This window comes from Jaculus jaculus, chromosome 3 (assembly GCF_020740685.1).
Source record: "Jaculus jaculus isolate mJacJac1 chromosome 3, mJacJac1.mat.Y.cur, whole genome shotgun sequence".
Taxonomy (NCBI): Eukaryota; Metazoa; Chordata; class Mammalia; order Rodentia; family Dipodidae; genus Jaculus; species Jaculus jaculus.
This window is the reverse complement of record NC_059104.1, coordinates 170,065,274-170,086,398: the sequence shown is the minus strand read 5'-3', so window position 1 is coordinate 170,086,398 and position 21,125 is coordinate 170,065,274. Positions and strand designations below refer to the sequence as shown.

The window sequence follows — 21,125 nt, the reverse complement described above, 5'->3', positions numbered from 1 at the left end:
CATCCTATGAATGCTTTGTACCTTCTACCTCAGACACCCTCCCCTGTCTGGCCAAACTCCTATTCTTCCTTCAAAAGGCACACATCCTACTTACCCTCTCTGCCACAGGCCTCCCCTCATGCCTCAGGCTGCTTGGGGTCTCCCATAGCCTCCACATATATCTGATCACTCGCGTACGGCTGGGTCTGTTAATGATTGGCTCACCTCAGAGGATCAAGGACCTAGCGTGTATTCCATCCAGGAGCCGGACCATGCCCAAAGGTGTCACATGGGCTCTGGAGGGCCTATCAGCATCACAGATGCAAGAGGAGGCCCAGTGATGTGGGGACTTGGAGCCTCTTCCACAAGACAAGCTTTCCGGGCTGTCCCACCTCTTCCCCAGCCCGGTGCTCCCTGCTGGCTCCGCACTGCTCCTGCCCTTCCTCCTCCACCACTGGAGCTCCGCAGATCCTGCAGCGCACCCCTGGTTCTGCGCTGCCTGATTCTGCCCAGATCACAGGTCACAGAAACCCCCCCCACATCCCTTGCTGGAGCAGCAAAGTCTGCATGCAGCCTGCCTCTCATAGGGCCGCCTCATCCCCACCAGACGGGCGGCAGCCAATGCATACTGGATGGCCGATGATCACCACACCGCCAGTATCTATGGCTCAACAGCACCCAACGAGAGTTCAGAGCGTGGCCAGCGCCCCACTGCTCCACCGTGGGAACATCTCCCCAGGGGGCTGCAGCTCCCCTTCCTAAGTACTACTGTAGACCAGGCTTCTGCTGGGGGGGGTCTTTTGGCATCGAATGACCCCAGATCATCCACTTCCTTGCGTTCAAGACACACCTCCTCCTCCTCCTCCAGGATCTGTATCCTGAGCTGACAGCAGCCCTCTGGGCCCCACCACAGCCCTCTGCGGGGCTCCGGGGCAGCCCTGCCGTGGGAGGCAGGAGGCGGCAGAGACCCGCCTCTTATTCTTCCTACAGACCTGCGCATGGCCCTTACTGGCTCTCTAAAGGTAGCAAGGTGAGTCCTCAGGGAGTTCACAGACAGTTCTGCGCCCCTCCAGACACCCTGGATGTCCTGCTCAGGACAGAAGCCACCCAGTGTCACCAGTGACCCGAGGGGTGCTGGGTTCATTAGGAACCCTTGGTAACTTGGGCAAGAAGCCAACAGCATCCTCCACAGGCACCCGCCACACTGCCTGCGCTGGATGGCGGGGGAGGAATGCCCCCGACAAAGTGCCAACCCTCCGCATGCCCCTGCCCCCCGGCACCATGAGCAGAAAGGTTCACAGGCACATGGAGAGTATGAATGTGAAAGCGAGGCAAGTCTCCCCAAGGAAGTCACCTGGTGGCGGGGGGAGGGGGGGATCTGGCTGCTCATGCCAGAACCTAACAGGTGGGAACTAGGGCCCCAAAGGGCCTGAGGCCGAGCCTGAAAAAGGCCCAGACAAGAGGCACCATGTCTCCTGGGAGAGACACGGAGACCTGGGAAGCCCAGGGAGGAGGAAGGAGAAAAGGGACAAAAGGAAAAGGCAGCAGAAAACCAGAAGTAGAGAAAGTGAAAGAAGACAAAACTCTGAGCACAAACAGGGTCAGCAGAGCACCCCGATAAACAGCCCCCAAAGGTGACAGGCGGGCAGGGACTCCCCACCTTCCCAGGCCCCCTCAGACCTGCCTGACAGCCCAGCCAGGGCTGCCTGCCCCTCACTCACCCTCACAGGCCCTGCTGGATCTTGGGCCCAAGGATTCTAGAAGCTCCAGTCAGACGGGCTCAGTGTGCACACGGGTCTTGCGTGTCTGCCCGTGCACGTCTGTGCGGGCCTGGGCTGGTGCCGCAGCTGGCCCGCTGCCAGCTGTGTCTGAGTCTGGCTCCTTTGCAGGTGTGGGCGCACAGGTATGTCTTTGCATGCCTGTGAGTGGGGGTCCAAGTGTCTATAATCACTTCTCTGAATGTGTGTGTACGTTTCTGAGGATAATGATCATGAATCTCTCTGGGGAATGAGTGTGTGTGTGTGTGTGTGTGTGTGTGTGTGTGTGTGTGTCCAGCACGGATCTCCCCTGCTTCCTGTTCTCTCCGCCTCCCTACCCCCACTCCCTGTAGCCCAGGCCAATACACACACTTCCTGAAAACGCTGAGAAAAAAGAAAAGTCACCCAGAATCCTCTGGGGCAGACACTTCTTCCCCGCCCCCAGACTGCACCTCCAACCTAAGAGGAGACCCCTAGGTGCCTGCTGGTCCTGTGAGGCTTTACAGGGAGGAAGCCCTGACCCTGGCTGGCCCTTGCAGTGGCCTCTCCTTTTCCCCTCCAGCTGGAGGAGGACCAAAGAGGCTGAAAAACAAACTCTAGGGAGCAGTTTCTGCCCTGACAACAAGTGAACAGCCTTCAGCAAGACCAAGGATTGGCTGGGATACAAAGCAGACAGGGTGACCTTACAGTGTGACTCCAGCCAGTAGCTGGCCCCTTAGGGACCAATGCTTCTTTTTCCCCAACCATCTCTAGGCACCCATGAAGCTGAAGCCCACAGCAAGCCAGATGGAAGAGGCTCTGTGGACTAACTGTGGTACCCTAGATCAGAAATGACTCCTCTGGAGTGCTCAGCACTGCAGTATCTCCATCACACCTTCCCAGGCTCTAGATCCATTGCAGAAGAGGTGGCAGAAAGAATGTAAGAGCCAAAGGAAGGGTAGGACTCCTTACAACGTGCTCCCTCCAGACACAAAATGGCCTGGATATCCATGACCTCACAGTGCCTGACACTACCTACACAAGACCATCATAAAGGAGGAAAAGTTCATAACATGAAAATAAGAGATTGATCAAGAGGGGGAGGGGATATGATGGAGAGTGGAGTTTCAAAGGGGAAAGTGGGGGGGGGAGGGAGAGCATTACCATGGGATACAATCATGGAAGATGTTAAAATTTTTATTTTATTTTATTTTTTATCTTTTCACAATTTTTATTAACATTTTCCATGATTATAAAATATATCCCATGGTAATACCCTTCCCCCTGCACTTTCCCCTTTGAAATTCCATTCTCCATCATATTACCTCCCCATCACAATCATTGTACTTACATATATACAATACCAACCTATTAAGAACCCTCCTCCCTTCCTTTCTCTTCCCTTTATATCTCCTTTTTAACTTACTGGCCTCTGCTACTAAGTATTTTCCTTCTCACGCAGAAGCCCAATCACCTGTAGCTAGGATCCACATATGAGGGAGAACATGTGGTGCTTGGCTTTCTGGGCCTGGGTTACCTCACTTAGTATAATCCTTTCCAGATCTATCCATTTTCCTGCAAATTTCATAACTTCATTTTTCTTTACCACTGAGTAGAACTCCATTGTATAAATGTGCCACATCTTCATTATCCACTCATCAGTTGAGGGACATCTAGGCTGGTTCCATTTCCCAGCTATTATAAATTGGCAGCAATAAACATGGTTGAGCACATACTTTAATTTTTTTGAAAAAAAGGGGAAAAAAAAAAAAAGACAAGACTCCTCTGTAACTCAGGGAGGAAGTTCAAAGGGTCCTTGTCTCTGATAACTGAAGGTAAGTAGACAGGAACAGGCCAGATGGCAGGGTTCCAACCCTGGCTTCCCCTCTTGGAAGGTATCCCAGCATCCCAAGTTCTCTGCCATGGGGTTAAATAAAGACAGCAGACCCTGACACAGGGATGAAGTTGAGTCCTCCGAGGCTGAATGTCAGGCAGGAAGGAGGGAACGCTTTGGATCTTGTCCTAGCTTCACGCTTTCTACCAGCCTCCTTTGAAAAGACCTCTTCCTCCCCTGGGTGACATGGGCTGTGAAGCAAGGATTTGCGGTGGGGAGCTCGGGGCCCTTTCTCTCTACAGCTAGCGTGGGTCGAGGCTCTCTGTGAACCCAGTTCCCTGCACAAACACCTAAGTGTGCCTGAGCTCGGCGCCTGCAGTGTGGGAGCTCCGAGCAGCCCTCGGCTCTCCACCCACGTGACAAGCACTGAGGTCCATAGCACAGGGCAGAGGCTTGACAGTCAACAACAACAAGAAGCTCAGTAAAGGGGCTGGAAAGCTGGTTTAGCGGTTAAGTGCTTGCCTGTGAAGCCTAAGGATCCCGGTTCGAGGCTCGGTTCCCCAGGACCCATGTTAGCCAGATGCACAAGGGGGCGCACGCGTCTGGAGTTCGTTTGCAGTGGCTGGAGGCCCTGGCGCGCCCACTCTCTCTCTCTATATATATATATCTGCCTCTTTCTCTCTCTGTCACTTTCAAGCAAATAAATAAAAATAAACAAAAAAAATTTTTTTAAGCCCAATAAAGATCCTGGCTCTATGTGCTGGAGAAATGGCTTAGTGGTTAAGCGCTTGCCTGTGAAGCCTAAGGACACTGGTTCAAAGCTCAATTCTCCAGTATCCACATAAACCAGATCCACAAGGTGGCGCATGTGTCTGGAGTCCCTTTGCAGTGAGTGGCTGGAGGCCATGGGGTGCCCATTCATATTCATATTTATATTCTCTCTGCCCCTTTTGTTCTTCTCTCAAATAAATAAATAACTTTTTTTTTTAAAGATCCTGAACAGGGTGTGATGGCGCACACCTTTAATCCCAGCACTTGGAAGGCAGAGGTAGGAGGATCACCATGAGTTCAAGGCCACCCTGAGACTACATGGTGAATTCCAGGTCAAGCAGAGCTAGAGTGAGACCCTACCTTGAAAAAAACAGAAGAAGAAAAAGAAAGATCCTGGCTCTGGGAGAGCTGACATTCTAATGTGTTCACATTCTCGTCAGCATGTATACACACTGGCTCATGTTCGACAGTACACAAATAAAACACATGCCAATTCCACGCCCAGATGGTATATGAACGCCGTTCACAAATATCTCCACAGCAGTACACATGTGTGTACACACAAGCCCTGATGAACACACTCAGAGGTCATGTCACCACTAAAACTGTCGTCCCCATACCTGGTAGGATCACAGTCATTCTCAGAATCCGCCCATTCAAGCACACAGATGCGCTATCAACTTGCCAAACGTACCTGTGCTCACCTGTCCATGGGAGTGAACACACACACAAATGGACCTAAGTCTGCCCTCCCGTGGAGTCAGGGCCCTGGAAGCTCACGCATACCTGGTGAGCTCTGAACGTGGGTGTGGGGCCAAGCCCAGAGCCGGGCACAAAGGCTGGCTCTGTCACCTCAGGATCTGGTGTGACAGATCTCAAGACAGCCCCAAAGCAGCTGGAGCAGAAGGGCATGTCACGAGCTGCCTGCAAGCCAGGCAGAAGCAGTCTTCTATCAGGCACCAACCAGTCTGGGCATCACAGGCAGGGGAGGGAAGCACCCGTTTTGGCCTTAGCCTGTAATAAACTCATGAGGCTTTACCTGCTGTGTGGTTTGTGTTTTCTTTGTTTTGTTTTTTTACCAATGTGCTCTGGGAGCTGAGGACCGCAGGTGCTCAGGACCCCAAATGCTGTGACTTCAGGGCACTCACTCTAAGGAATGGCCCCAGACCATGGGGCTCACAGAAAGGCCATTTGCACGCCAGTGTTCTATATCTAAGGATCTGACGAACTACATATCAGAAAGATTTGAAAAAGAAAAACAACTCTGGACCTATACTATACACAAGGGCCTTTCTCCTCCCAGGGTTTCCCTAACCATCCAGTATAACAGCTGTTTGTGTTATAAGTAACCTAGAGACGATTTTCAGTGCTTAGAAAGGGGCTAGGGACATCGATCAGTGATACAGTGCTTGCCTACTATGCACAAGGTCCTGGGTTTAACCCTCCCATTGCAAATAAATAAATAAGAACAAGGAGGAGGGGCTGGAGAGATGGCTTAGCAGTTAAGGCATTTGCCTGAGAAGCCAAAGGACCCAGGTGTGATTCTCCAGGACCCACGTAAGCCAGATGCACAAGGGGCACATGCGTCTGGAGTTTGTTTGCAGTGGCTATAGGCCCTGGCATGCCCATTCTCCCTGTCTCTCTTCTCTCTATCTCTCTTGCTCTCTGCTTGCAAATAAATAAAAATAAAAAAATTTAAAAATAAAAATAATAAAAAATATGGAGAACACACATAGATTCTTTGCCAACACTATACCATTTCATGGTTGGATCCTGGAACAAATCCCCCTTGGCTACAAGGGACTGCTAAAATTTTCTACAACTTCGGTCAGCATAAAATGGACTTGGGGTCCTCTACCGACCTGGGACAAGACTTTTTACTATGGAGGCCTGGCCTCTGCCAGATGTTGGCCAAATACCTATGTTCAGACTGTAGGTCTAAGAGCACAGGGTAGCGGAGAGGATTCAGGTCCTGCCCTGCCAAGGTTCCCCAACACAGATCCATGTCAGGAGGACCACACAAGCTATCAGTGGGGAACCGGACCCAGAGGGCAGAAGGAGGAAACTTGTCCTTGCTTGTTTGCTGATTTGCTTCTCATACGTTGTTGCTCTGTGGCCTATTCCACAAGCCTCCGCAGAAGCCCTCTCCCTTCTGGAAACATCTACAGAAGGTGACACGGGTTGAGGAGAAGGGACTGGGCTGGGGGGGGCTGTTAAGTTCAGGGCCCTCTGGACTTGAGCTCTCCAACCCGTCAACTCCTAAGAGAAAGTTCTACTACAAGAACAGTGGCCACTAGATGGTGCAACGCCACCAGGAAATGCTCATCGGGGCTGAAGACCCAGGAAAGAAACACCTCTTTTGGTTTCCAATCAAATCTCACAATACTTTAGACATACCTGACTTGGCCTACAAATTTGCCCAAGTTGACGCTCTTATTTGGATGGGGACCCCCCCCCCCGCCCCTGCCAGACTTCCCCACAGGAGCCCTCCAGGTAAGCACTGGGTGTGGGCTCAGCCAGAGGTCCCCTCCTGCTCCAAGCTTTAATGTCACTGCTTGAAACCGGAAGAGCCTCCAGGGAAGCTTCAGGGGTCAGCAAAGTCGGGCAACCAAAATCCATCGACCTTCCCTGTCTAGTAGTAACCAGAACCGGGAGACTGCGCTCGGCCCATCCTCCCTCTGAGAAGCCAGCAGATCCCCAGGGCCCTGTCTACTGTAGACGCTGCTTCCCACTGGGAGCAAGCCATAGGGAGGGACGGAGGGAAAGTGGGAGGAAAATACATGGAATATCCACAGAAGAACGAAGTGCAAGAAATGAAAAGGGAGCAGAAGCCCGGGAGAGGAGAAAATAACTCCTGGAAAGGAAGGAAGGGAAGCAGGTGGGCGAGAGGCCTCAGAGATGTCCTGGGGTTCGGTGACATTTGTCAGCAACACTTGAGGGGCGTGGTGAGATAGAGCAGAAGCAGAAGCCCTCCCCACCCCACCCACGAGCTATCTATCACCCCCCTTCAACCTTTCCTCTCATCACCTCTTGGAACCCGAATATACACCACCGGCCCCTGCTCCCGCCCCGCGCCCCACAGCAATCTCACACCAGCCAGGCTGAAGTCAGACTTCTCCCAACTCTCTTCTGTCCCCCAGGCCCCAGATCAGTGATGGCACCCACTGTCCAACCGGAGCCAGCCATGACTCCCTCTGCCCTCTCTGCTCACGTCCAAGCACCCTCAAAAACCCTGGCCACCCCTCAGGTCCACACTTGGCCCCACTCTGCCTTCACCCGGCCTGGGGCTCGCTCCCTCACCTCCCAGAGACTGGAGTCATTATTCGGCCCCATCTACTCTTTTTTAAAAAATATTTTTTTAAAAAAATTTTATTTATTTATTTGAGAGCAACGGAGAAAGAGGCAGAGAGAGGGAGATAATGGGCGTGCCAGGGCCTCTAGATGCGTGCGCCCCCTTGTGCATCTGGCTAACGCGGGTCCTGGGGAATCGAGCCTCGAACCAGGGTCCTTAGGCTTCACAGGCAAGCGCTTAACCGCTGAGCCATCTCTCCAGCCCAAGCCTCATCTACTCCTGAGCACCCCCAGCCCATCAGGGTAGCATCACTCACCTAACCAGCGGGTGTGGGGGTCCAGTGCGAGGGGGCACGGGTGGCACCCTGAGCTCTACCAAATGTCGTTTGATGGGTAGTGGGGGCAGCACAGGGTCCGGGGCAGCCGTGGCTGGGGCGGCAAAGCAGGTAGGTGGAAGGCAGCTCCGGCGGGGCGGGATGGGTGGCGCAGCAGGAAGCCCGTCGCCCTCTCCAGTTATGGGCAGTGGCTCAGGTGGAGTGGTGGGCGCAGGTGGTGAGCGGAAGACGTGGCGCTTCATGGGCACAGGCCGAGGGGTGACACGAGGCACAGGGGTCGGAGGCGTGTGGGCACGGAGCAAGCCAGCCAGGATGCGGCGGCGGTGGCCAGGGAGGAGCATGCCCATATCCACCAAGCGGGCATCGCTGAGTCCTTGGCACTCCGTGGCCCACACCATTCCATGCTGCTCGAAGAGCGTCGTGTACTGCTCCAAGTGCAGTGCCCGTAGCCACTCGGCCACTGACAGGGCAGAGTCGGTGCCCTCCGCCATGGCTCCTGCCAGCAAAGGCCAGGCTGGCCGGGTTCGGACCTGAAACAGAGGGGCCCAGGTCAGAGGCAAAGTGGCCGCAGCCAACATCCCTTGGTGGTCTACCATGTGCTGCCAATCACAGCCTCAGATGCCATATCCCGCAAAGATCAACATCCCTAAAATCTAGAACTCCAGGAGAGGAAAACCCTCAGCGCTGAAATCTGAAAAGCTGAGATCCCAAAGCTCCTCTCACACCATGGGTTCCAGTTCTATTCAGCTAGTGTTCGTCGGGTTTTGTTGCCATCAGGTCCGCATTGCTGGTAGAAAGCACCCAACCAAGAGCAGCTTGTGGGGAAAAAGAGGTTTATTTTGGCTTATAGGCTTGAAGGGGAAGCTCCATGATGGCAGGGAAAACAATGGTGGACATCACCCCTTGGCCAACATCAGGTAGACAACAGCAACAGGAGGGTGTGCCAAACACTGGCAAGGGGAAATTGGCTAGAACACCCATAAGCCCGCCCCCAACGAAACACTCCCACCAGGAGGCGTTAATTCCCAAATCTCCATCAGCTGAGAACCTAGCATTCAGAACACCTAAGTTTATGGGGGCCACCTGAATCAAACCACCACAAGTTTTTGTTATTTTAAGAATTCTTTAAAGTCTTTTTGTTTTGTTTTTGGTTTTTTTTGTGTGTGTGTGTGTGTATTTGTTTATTTGAGAACGACAGGCAGACAGAGAGAGAATGGGCACATCAGGGCCTCCAGCCACTGCAGACAAACTCCAGATGCGTGCGCCACCTTGTGCATCTGGCTTTACGTGGGTCCTGGGGAATCGAGCCTCAAACCAGGATCCTTAAGCATCACAGGCAAGTGTTTAACCACTAAGCCATCTCTCCAGCCCAGGATTTTTGTTTTTGCTTGTGAGACAGCATTTTACAAAATGACTCTGGCCTTACACTGGCTTTAATAGTCCAGACTGACCACAATCTTCCTGCCTCAGCCTCCCCAGTACTGGGAGACGGGCATGTCACCAGGCCCAGCTTGAGTTCTATTGTTTTTGGGGGGGGATGGTTGGGGGAACTTTTCGAGGTAGGGTCTCACTTAGCTCAGGCTGACCTGGAATTCACTATGTAGTCTCAGGCTGGCCTCAGACTCGTGGCGATCCTCCTGCCTCTGCCTCCCGAGCATTGGGATTAAAGGTGTGTGCCATGAGTTCTAGTCTTGAGGTCCTATTCTGTGCACACTTGCCAGGCAAGGAAGGCCGACTTCTGGAAGGTCTCTGAACATCCCTCTACCGGTCCCTGTGACCCAAGAATCCAGTTTATGGCACCCTCTCTATCATGTCCTCCATGACTGCCGGGGTGGACGCCCTCTACACTTCACACTGACAGCCATTGCCTCGGCCACTGCTGTAAGGCTGCCAAATGGCATGGCTAAAGGAACCCAGTCAGGCCCCACTTCTGTCTCGGCAAGAGCCAGGCCAAGGCCCACCTTCCAGAGGCATCCATCCCCAGTCAGGCATGGAGGCTCAGGTACCATGTGTTGGACTGAAAGACACCATCGATGGCAGCTCTTCATAGTCCACTTCCCCCACCCCCATACCTCTGTAGGAAGCAGTGTGTGGGGGGGTGTACAGTTAGGGTGACTGGATCCCTGAAGATATAAAAGGCAGGAAAGTCCGCACTTGCTAAAAACCAAAGATGATCTGACTTCTTATCTCTTGTCTAGTTCCCTAGACCTATTTTTGCACAAATAGCCAGGACCCCTCCTGAGAGGGAGGTCTTTCCTAGGATTTAAACATTGTGGTTGGTCAAGTTCAGCTCCTAGTTCTTGGGGTCAGGGCTAGCCTCTTCCTGAGACAGCCCCTAGCCCTAACCGACCAGCTGTTCCTCTGGTGCACCTGAGCCAGAGGACAGCCCACCACTCTATAATTACAAATACCTTTACAAGGGGAGGGCAGGCTCTCAGACCACTTGGGAACTTACAGCTGTGGGTTTTTCCCCTGGCTGGCTCTGTCCAGGCCCAGCAAGGAGGGCTCCCCAGCCCTTACTCACCACATGGGTTCTTTATCTCCTCCAGCTACCTCACATGTGGCAGGAGCTCCTTTTCTTGAATTCTATTCTTTTTTTGGAGGGGGGTTGGGGGGGGGCTTTTCGAGGTAGGTCTCTGAACTTTCTTTTTTCTTTGACTGCAAAGCCTAAGACCTGAGTTTGATTCCCTAGTATCCACATAAAGCCAGATGCAGAAGGTGGTGTATGCATCTAGAGTTGTAGTGCCTGGAAGTCCTGGCCCATCCATATCCTCCCTCTCTTTCTCTCTCTCCCCCGCCCTCTTACTCTCTCAAAGAAATAATAAACAAATAAAAAATATATATTTTTAAAAAGACTCAAGCTGGGCATGGTGGCGCACGCCTTTAATCCCCAGCACCCAGGAAGCAGAGGTAGGAGGATCGCCATGAGTTCAAGGCTACCCTGACACTACATAGTGAATTCCAGGTCAGCCTGGGCTAGAGTGAAACCCTACTTCGAAAAACAAAAAAATAACAAAAAACAAAAAAAATAAAAACAAAAGAAGAGTACATGAAGTGACAGATCATCTAGATTTGTATATCTTGTCTATGATGTGCACAATGATAAAAATCACCAAATGATACATTTCTCAGAATGTGTCCTTCATTAAACACCATGTGACTGCACATAAAAATTAAGCTTCCTAGCCAGGTGTGGTGGCGCACGCCTTTAATCCCAGTTTAGTGGTTAAGGCATTTGCCTGAGAAGCCAAAGGACCCAGGTTCAATTCCCCAGGACCCATGTAAGCCAGATGCACAAGGGGCACATGAGTCTGGAGATCATTTTCAGTGGCTATAGGCCCTGGTGTGCCCATTCACTCTCTGTCTCCTCTTCTCTCTTTCTCTCTCTCTGCTTACAAATAAATATTTTTAAAAATTAAGCTTCCCTGCATGGTAAGAACCATCACAGGCAAAGCAACCTGAGACGGTATATAACAACCTATGGAACATCTCCTACCCCACTCACTTTCTAACAACCCTAGAAATAAGAAATACAAATGCCAGAAAATACAAACTAGAAATAAGAAACAAATTAGATGGGCATGGTGGTTCATACCCATTATCAATCCCAGCACTAAGAAAAATGAAGAAGGAGGGCTGGAGAGATGGCTTAGTGGTTAAGCGCTTGCCTGTGAAGCCTAAGGACCCCGGTTCGAGGCTCAGTTCCCCAGGTCCCACGTTAGCCAGATGCACAAGGGGGCGCACGCGTCTGGAGTTCGTTTGCAGAGGCTGGAAGCCCTGGCGCGCCCATTCTCTCTCTCTCCCTCTATCTGTCTTTCTCTCTGTGTCTGTCGCTCTTAAATAAATAAAGAAATAATTTTAAAAAAAAAGAAAAATGAAGAAGGAGGACTGCCATGAGTTTGCAGCAAAAGAAAAGGAAAGAGGAGCGAGAGAAAAAGAATGAACAAAAGAAAACTGGTGAGATGGCTCATTGAACAAGGGCACTTGCAAAGCCCAGTAGCCTGGGTTTGATTCCCCAATACCCACATAAAGCCAGATGCACCAAGTGGTTCATGCATTTGGAGTTCATTTGCCATGGAAAGAGGTACTGTCACGCCCATTTTCTCTATATATTTAAAAGAAAGAAAAACTTTAAAAAAGAAGCCAAGCATGGTGGTGCACCGCTTTAATCCCAGCATTGGGGAGTCAGAGGTGGGAGGATCACTGTGAGTTCACAGCCACCCTGAGACTCCATAGTGAATTCTAGGTCAGCCTGGGCTAGAGTAAGACCCTACCTCTAAAAACAAAACAAAACAAACATATGAAAGGAAGGAAGGAAAAGAGAGAGTGAAGGAAAGAGGAAGGAAGGGAGGGAAACAAAAAGTAAGATAACATAAAAATAGGAAGGAAGGGCTGGAGAGATGGCTTAGTGGTTAAGGCACTTGCCTGTGAAGCCTAAGGACCCATGTTCAACTCACCAAAGCCCACATAAGTCAGATGCACATGGCGACGCGTGCATCTGGGGTTTGGTCACAGTGGCTGCAGGCCCTGGCACACCAATTCTTGCTCTCACCAATTCTCTCTCACACATTCATATTCTCTCTCTCTTTCTCATAAAAAGAAAAGGCCAGGGCTCGAGGTGTGGCTTAGCAGTTAAAGCACTTGCCTGCAAAGCCAAAGGACCCAGGTTCAATTCCCCAGGACCCACGTAAGCCAGATGCACAAAGTGGCACATGCATCTGGAGCTCGTTTGTAGCAGCTGGAGGCCTGGCTGCACCCATCCTCTCTCTCAAATAAATGAATATAGAAGCCGGGCGTGGTGGTGCACGCCTTTAATCCCAGTACTCGGGAGGCAGAGGAGTATTGCCGAGAGTTCGAGGCCACCCTGAGACTACATAGTGAATTCCAGGTCAGCCTGAGCCAGAGTGAGACCCTACCTCAAAAAATCGAAAAAAAAACAAAAACAAAAACAAAAATAAATAAATAAGTATATGAATAAATTAATTAATTAAATAAAAGGCCAGTCTATTGGGCTTGCCTCAAAAAAAGAAAAAAATAGGAAGGAAGAGACACACAGCTTTCAACACATAAGGAACATAACAAAGCACCCAGATAAAACACTACTTCCCACCCATCATGAAAAGGCTGAAAGTACCCCACTGATAATAGGGTGCGGCAACCCCTCCCAGACACGTGGAGGTGCTTCCAGAGTGAACAATGTCACAGTCACTACAAGAGCCCAGAGTGCCGCTGCCCTTTGGCCCAGCCATCCTGGGTCAAAAAGCAAATGCAGGGGCTGGAGAGATGGCTTAGTGGCGAAAGCGCTTGCCAGGGAAGCCTAAAGACCCATGTTTGACTCCACAGACCCCACATTAGCCAGACGCACAAGTGACACACGCCCAAGGTTGCTCATGCACACAAGATGGCACACGCACCTGGAGTTTGACTACAGTGGCTGGAGGTTCTGGTGTGTCCATATCCTGTCTGTCTGTCTGTCTGTCTCTCTCTCTCATAACAAAAGTCAGTCTTTTGGGCTTGCCTCAAAAAAAAAAAAAAAAAAAGCTAATGCAGACATTTATCCTGCAGTGTTACAGGCACCTGTCCAAAATCATTACATATAGGTTATTGGCGACAGCACTGTGTAATAATATAAGACGGAAATAACCAAAATGTCCTTTAATAGGAGAATGGTTAGCTAATTTATAAGGTAATCATACAATAAAATCCCGAGCAGCCACAAAAAGGAGGAAGCTCCTTCCACAAGGGCATGGATGACATGCCAAGGCAAATAAATCATTGCCAAGTGAGGAGGAATGGGCACGTTTTGCCTTTTCTGTGTGGAAAGAAAGCCACCACTGCTGTTGCAGGCTGCTTCACGTTGGCGGCAGGAAACATCTGACCAAGAGCAGCTTGTTTCAAAAAACCAAAAAAGGGGGAAAAAATGGGGGGGGGGGGTGGCTGGAGAAGCCGGTCATGGTGGTTCCCGCCTTTAGTTCCAGCACTTGGGAGGCAGAGGTAGGACGATCACCGTGAGTTCGAGGACACCCTGAGACTACAGAGTGAGTTCCAGGTCAGCCTGGGCTACAGAGCAAGAGCCTACCTCGAAAAAAAAAAACAAAACCCAAACAAAAAAAAGCAGCAGCTTGAGGGAGGAAAGGGTTTACTTGGCTTATAGAGTCAAGGAAGACAGGAGAAAACAATGGCATGAACACAGGAAATCATCAGATGGCCAACAACAGCAGGAGAATGTGCCAAACCCTGGCAAGGGGAATCTGGCTATAATATCCATCCATAAGCCCGCCCCCCCCCCATAATACACTACCTCCAGGAGGCTCCAATTCCCAAATTGCCACCAGCTGAGGATGTAGCATTCAGAACACACAAACTTATGGAGGACACCTGAATCAAACCACCACAGAGCAAGTGTGTGGGTCAGTAGGTACACAGGGCTAAATGCATAAAGTGCCTCTGAACAGGGACAGGAAGAAAGGTTAACCATGTATCTGTCCTCATAGGAGGAAAGCTGAGGGCTGAGGGGCCAGGAAGAACAGGGGCAGAAATACCTCACAAGGCCTGAAGCTCACACCTAGCTTCTTTTAATCTCTTTTTAAAAATTTTTTTTTTGGTTTATTTTTATTTATTTATTTGAGAGTCACAGACACACAGAAAGAGAGAGAGAGAGAGGGAGAGAGAATGGGCGCGCCAGGGCTCCAGCCACTGCAAACGAACTCCAGACGCCTGTGCCCCTTTGTGCATCTGGCTAACGTGGATCCTGGGGAATAAAACCTCGAACCAGGGTCCTTAGGCTTCACAGGCAAGTGCTTAACTGCTAAGCCATCTCTCCAGCCCTAATCTCTTTATCATTATTATTTATTTGAGAGAGAGAATGGGTGCACCAGGGACTCCAGCCACTGCAAATAAACTCCAGATGCATGTGCCATCTTATGCATCTGGCTTCCATGGGTCCTAGGGAATTGAACCTGGGTCCTTTGGCTTTGCAGGCAAGCATCTTAACTGCTCATCTCTCTAGCCTCTCTTTTTCTTCTTTTTTTTTTTTTTTCCTTGAGACAGGGTCTTGGGAAAGAACACAAGGATATCTTATTTAAAAAAAACAACGTCACAAAACACATAATCACACAAGCACAATACTTGGGCCCCTCTTTGGATCCCCAAGCCTTGAATGTGAATTTGAGCTTTCCTGGAAATCTAAGTGTGAAGGGAAATGTTTCACTTCAGCTATCTACCACCTAAATTTTGAGTTCTGTGAGTTTTAAAAGAATAGTCATAAGATATAAACAAGCAGGAAGATATAACAGGGCTGTGGGGGTGGCCCAGGGGTTAAACCTTTGCCTAGCAAGTGTATGGACCTGAGTTCAGATCCCCGGGACCCACATAAAAAGCCAGCAACTGCCACGGGCATCTGTAATGCCAGCATGCTCGTGGCAAGAAGGCAGGCAGAGGCAGCATCTCTCTGAAGGTCGGAGCCAGCCAGCCTGGGGAGCTCTGCAGTCCACAAACACGCCGCAGCAGGTACCTAAAAACACACACATGCCCGCCGAAGGTACAAATAGATGCATTTGGTGTTCTTGGATATAGCAGCTCTCAACATTATAGAAATGTCCAGTCCTTTGGCTGGAGAGATGGCTTAGCAGTTAAGCGCTTGCCTGTGAAGCCTAAGGACCCTGGTTTGAGGCTCGATTCTCCAGTACCCACATTAGCCAGATGCATAAAGGGGCGCATGTGTGTGGAGTTCATTTGCAGTGGCTGGAAGCCCTGGCGTGCCCATTCTCGATCTCTCTCTATCTGCCTCTTTCTCTGTCACTCTCAAATAAATAAATAAAAGTGAACAACAACAACAACAAAGATGTCCAGTTCTTCTCAGGTTGAACTACAACTTGAAGGTAATTTTCTAACTCAAATAACATACTGAATATGGCTTGGGCTATCAAGTCATGTAAACTGATATTAAGTATGTACCATTAAGTGGAAAAGTAAGATCTAGAACACTGGTATTTAAATATCTGGCTAAAGGAAAAGAGCACATAAGTAGACCTCTAGGAAGGGATACAAAAAACCTGCCTTTTGGGAGAATTGGCAGCTGGGAAAACAGAGGAAGCTGCCGTACCCTTCTTTTTTAAAAATATTTTTATTTATTTGCCTTTGTGTCTGTGTGCGTGTGTGCTCATGAGTGCATACAGGGTCTTTGGCTGCCGCAAATGAATCTTAGCTGGCTTTCTATGGCTGGGGAACTGAATCCAGGCCAGCAGGCTTTGTAAGCAAGTACCTTTAACTATATCCTTCTTTTTCATTTTGTATCAACCCCCCACCCGAACCAAATAAAAGCAATTTAAAAGAGAGCTTGGCTAGGCGTGGTGGCACATGCCTTTAATCCCAGCACTAGGGAGGCAGAGGTAAAAGGATTGCTGTGAGTTTGAGGCCAGCCTAGAACTACAGAGTGAATTCCACGTTATCCTGGATTTGAGACTCTACCTCAAAAAAAAAAAAAATAATTTTTAAAAAAAGAGCCAGGGGGCTGGAGAGATGGCTTAGCGGTTAAGCGCTTGCCTGTGAAGCCTAAGGACCCTGGTTCGAGGCTTGGTTCCCCAGGTCCCACGTTAGCCAGATGCACAAGGGGGCGCACGCGTCTGGAGTTCGTTTGCAGAGGCTGGAAGCCCTGGCATGCCCATTCTCTCTCTCCCTCTATCTGTCTTTCTCTCTGTGTCTGTCGCTCTCAAATAAATTAAAAAAAAAAAAAAAGAGCCAGGCATAGTGGCACATGCCTTTAGCTCCAGCATTCATAGGAGGATCGCCGTGAGTTCAAGGCCACCCTGAGACTACATAGTGAATTCCAGGTCAGCCTGGGCCAGAGTGACCCTACCCCAAAACAAACAGACAAACAAAAACATCTGATGCTGACCTCTGGCCTTCACACACATGTGAACACATACATGTGCGCCCACCCACACATACACCCACACAACACGCATGTGCACACACGCATACCACCTATGGCAAAAAAGGCAAACATCACGCGAGACAGCAGGTCTTGGCTCCCACAAAGCTCCCCACTCACCAGCCAGACGACCAAGGACGCCTGGTCCTCTCGGGAGGTCGCAGCTCCTCTCAAATGCTCCACATGGCGGTCCGAGATGGAAGCTGCGGGAACACAGGTGGAGAGAGTCCGTGAGTAGGAAAAGGGAATGGGGAGAGATGGGGAAAACCAAAGAAAGAAGAAGAAAGCAGAGATAGGTGGAAGGAGGCTCCGGGTCTCCAAGAAGAGGCAGTGAGCTAGAGCCAAGGTGGGGCGGGGGGGGGGGTGACCAGAACCTTCCAGAGGCGGGGTCACACAGACTGTAAGGGCTGGGGACGTCCAGCTCCTGGCCCTGCACAGGCTGGAGCCCACAGTGGTGAGGATTCCTACAGAGCAATCAGTGACAGGACCAGCCCAAGGACGGTGCCGAAGGGGTGGCAGATCTTCCTAACAGAAGAGCTGGGGACCCCAGGACACAGGACTGGCTCCACTAAGCCTGAACTCGGCAGAGGAGGCTGGAGGCAGAGGTAGGGCCATTGAGGCTAGAACGTGAGATGCCAAGGGCTCACTCCTGAACCTGTGGGGAAGTTGAGGAAAATGGGCCAGTGGAGGGTGGGCTCCAGGGGAGGAGGGAACAGGCTCTCCTGCTCAAACAACCCAGGTTCTGTGGGGTGGGAACCTTGAGAGCAGTGGAATGTGCACCCCTACCCTAGGCCCTACAGTGAAGTCAAGTGTCCTGCCGGCCCGGCAGAGGAAACTTTGGAACTACTGGGATCTGCATAATGGTTTGGGGGGAGCACTTATGACCACTTCTTCATCATAAGGAGACTCCACGACTGCCACTGCTTAGGGACAGATAGTGCTAAAGCGGGGGGCACAGAGCCAGGCATGGTGGTACACACCTGTAATCCCCAGCACTCAGGAGGCTAAGGCTACCGGAGATTACCCAGCAAGTACCAGGCCAGCCTGAGCTACACAGTAAGATCTTGTCTCAAAAAAAAAAAAAAAAAAACCACCACTACACCCCAAATAGGAATGTGCTCTTAAAGTATTTGAAAAATAAATTATAGCCAGGCATGGTGGCACATCCCAGCAATCAGGAGGCAGAGGTAGGAAGATGGCTGTGAGTTCAAGGCCAGCCTTGGCTAAAGTGAGTCCCTACCTAGAAAAAAAAAAAATTGGGAATAGAGAGATGGCTTAGAAGTTAAGGTGCTTGCCTGAAAAGCCTAAGGACTCAGGTTCAATTCCCCAGAACCCATGTAAGCCAGATGCACATGGTGGCTCATGTGTCTAGAGTTCATTTGTAGTGGCTGAAGGCCTTGGTGTGCCCATTCTCTCTCTCATAAATAAAAATAGTTTTTGAAACTTGAGTTCAGGCTGGAGAAATGGCTTAGTGATTAAGGTTCTTGTCTGCAAAGCCAAAGGACCCAGGTTCAATTCCCCAGGACCCATGTAAGCCAGGTACACAAGGTGGCATATGTGTTTGGACTTTGTAGCTATTAGAGGCTCTGGACACCCACATCCTCCCCCCCCCGCCTTTTTCTCTTTTTCAAATAAATTTTTTAAAAAGTAAGTGGGGCTGGAAAGATGGCTCAGCAGTTAAGGCACTTGCCTGCAAAGCCTAAGGACTCAGGTTTGATTCCCTAGTACCTACGTAGTAAGCCAGATAGATGCACAAGGTAACGCATGTATCTGGAGTTCAGTTGTAGTGGATGGAGGACCTGGCACACCCATTCTCTCTCTGTCTCTCATAAAAAACACATTAAAAAAATTGCAGGGCTGGAGAGATGGCTTAGCAGTTAAGCGCTTGCCTGTGAAGCCTAAGGACCCCGGTTCGAGGCTCTGTTCCCCAGGTCCCACGTTAGCCAGATGCACAAGGGGGCGCACGCGTCTGGAGTTCGTTTGCAGAGGCTGGAAGCCCTAGCGCGCCCATCTCTCTCTCTCCCTCTATCGGTCTTTCTCTCTGTGTCTGTCGCTCTCAAATAAATAAATAAATAAAAATTTTTTAAAAAATGCAAGTAGCTGATATTTCAGATGAAAATGTTGGCAAAAATGGCAGTGGTACACAAATGACAAATAGTTCTTATTGTGGCAGGTATCTGATCACTTGATATTAATTCATTTAATTCTCACCCTGACCCACAAAGTACAACATGAAACTGTCATCCTGATTCTAAGATGAAGAAACTAAAACCCAGGAAGTTTAAATAGCTTGCCTAAAGTGACAGTTAGGAAGAAGCAGTCCGAATATAATCAAGTCTTGCTCTAGCCTACTCGGTTAACAATGTGTAGCTTTTAAATGGTGTTTCTGGGTTTTTTGTCTGTCTGTTTAGAGACACAGTGAGAGAGAGAGGAAGAGTTAGAGATAGAATTGGCACACCAGGGCCTCAGCCACTGCACTTGAACTTTAGACACTTGCGCCACCTAGTGTACATGTGCAACCTTACACTTCCCTCGCCTTTGTGCATCCGGTTCTTGTGGAATCTGGATGGAGATTGAAGGGAATTGAACCTGGGTCTTTAGGCTTCACAGGCAAATGCGTTAACCACTAAGCCATCTCTACAGCACCCCCCTTTTTTTTGGATTTTTGAAGTAGGGTCTTGCTCTAGCCCAGGCTGACATGTAATTCACTCTATAATCTCAGGCTGGCCTTGAACTCATGGTGATCCTCCTACTTCTGCCTCCCGAGTTTTTAAATTTTCATTTGATGGTACAGGTATATGGGCACACCCAGGGTCTCTTGCCATGCCAGAGGCATATGCCATTTTTTGCATCCTGCTTGACATAGGTGACTGAGGAACTGAAACAAGCTGGAAGGCTTTCCAAGCAAGTGCCTATAACCACTGAGCCATCCTTCCAGCTCCTAACATATGGGTGTTTTTTTTTTTTTTTTTTTTGGCTTTTTTCAAGGTAGGGTCTCACTCTAGCTCAGGCTGACCAAGAAGTCACTCTGTAGTCTCAGGCTGGCCTCAAATTCATGGTGAGCCTCCTACCTTTGCCTCTCGAGTACTGAGATTAAAAGCATGAGCCACCACACACCCAGCTCTAATATATGGCTTTTAAGTACTAGAAATGTGGTCCCCAAAATGGGGTGCACTGCATTCTGAACATAAAGGATTTGGAAAATTTAGTTCAAAAAGGAAAAAGAATGTGAAATATCTCAGTTTTAGTCAGGTGTAATGACTTATATCTATAATTACAGCACTTGGAGAGACTGAGGTAGAAGGATCATTGTGAGTTCAACACCAGTTTGGGCTACTAAGTGAGTTCCAGGTCAACCTGGGCTACAGTTCTCACTCAAAATTTTAAAATCTCATGTTGGCTGGGCATGATGGTACATGCCTTTAACCCCAGCACTAGGCAGGCAGAGGAAAGACAATTGCTGAGTTTAAGGCCAACCTGAGACTATATAGTGAAATCCACGTCAGTTTGAGCTAAAGTGAGGTACTTCCTCAAAAAAAAAAAATCTCAGGCTAGAGAAATGGCTTAGGGCATTAAGGTGTTTGCCTGTGAAGCCTAAAGACTAATGTTTGACTCTCCAGGTTCCACGTAAGCCAGGCACACAGTGATGCAAGTGTGTAAGGTTGCACATGTGCACAAGGAGGTATGTGTGTTTGGAGTTCGACTGCAGTGGCTAGAGACCCTGGCACATCAATTCTCTCTCTCACTCTCCCATTAAAATAAAAAAATGCAGGGGCTGGAGAGATGGCTTAGCGGTTAAGGCATTTGCCTGCAAAACCAAAGGATCCCGGTTCAATTATCCAAAACCCACGTAAGACAGTTGCACAGGGGATGCATGCGTCTGGAGTTCATTTACAGTGGCTGGAGAACCTGGTGTGCCCCCCCTCAAATAAATATTTTTTAAATGCAGTCTGTTGGGTTTGCCTCAGGGGGAAAAAAAAATCTCATGCTAGAGAAATGGCTCAGCAGTTAAAGGTCTTGCTTGCAGAGTGAACCATCCTGGTCCATTGCACAAACTGGCACATGCATCTGAAGTTTGTTTGCAGCAGTAAGAGGTCCTGGAGCACTCTCCTGCAGCGCTCAGGAGGCTGAGATAGGAGCATCACTGTGAGCTTGAGGCCAGCCTGGGCTAGAGTGAGACCCTGCCTTGAAAAATCCAAAATAAATAATAAAGAGTAGCCGGGCGTGGTGGCGCACGCCTTTAATCC

General features: G+C 49.8%; 1 protein-coding gene across 4 annotated transcripts in view; it reads right to left on the bottom strand.

The window, feature by feature from the left end:
* Positions 1–21,125, bottom strand: part of Arap1 (ArfGAP with RhoGAP domain, ankyrin repeat and PH domain 1) — a 79,009-nt gene that overhangs the window by 33,168 nt on the left and 24,716 nt on the right. For 2 of the 4 annotated variants that reach the window (XM_004656295.2, XM_004656294.2), the window contains exons 2-3: positions 16,999–17,081; positions 7,929–8,476 (exon numbers count right to left, since the gene is read on the bottom strand). In XM_004656295.2, coding sequence (XP_004656352.2) covers positions 7,929–8,437 — 509 coding nt within the window. In that variant the 5' untranslated portion in view covers positions 8,438–8,476; positions 16,999–17,081. Of the gene's footprint in view, positions 1–94; positions 174–1,700; positions 2,085–7,928; positions 8,477–16,998; positions 17,082–21,125 lie in introns of those variants that run through there. The other 2 variants (XM_045145110.1, XM_045145109.1) reach the window with 2 other exon arrangements.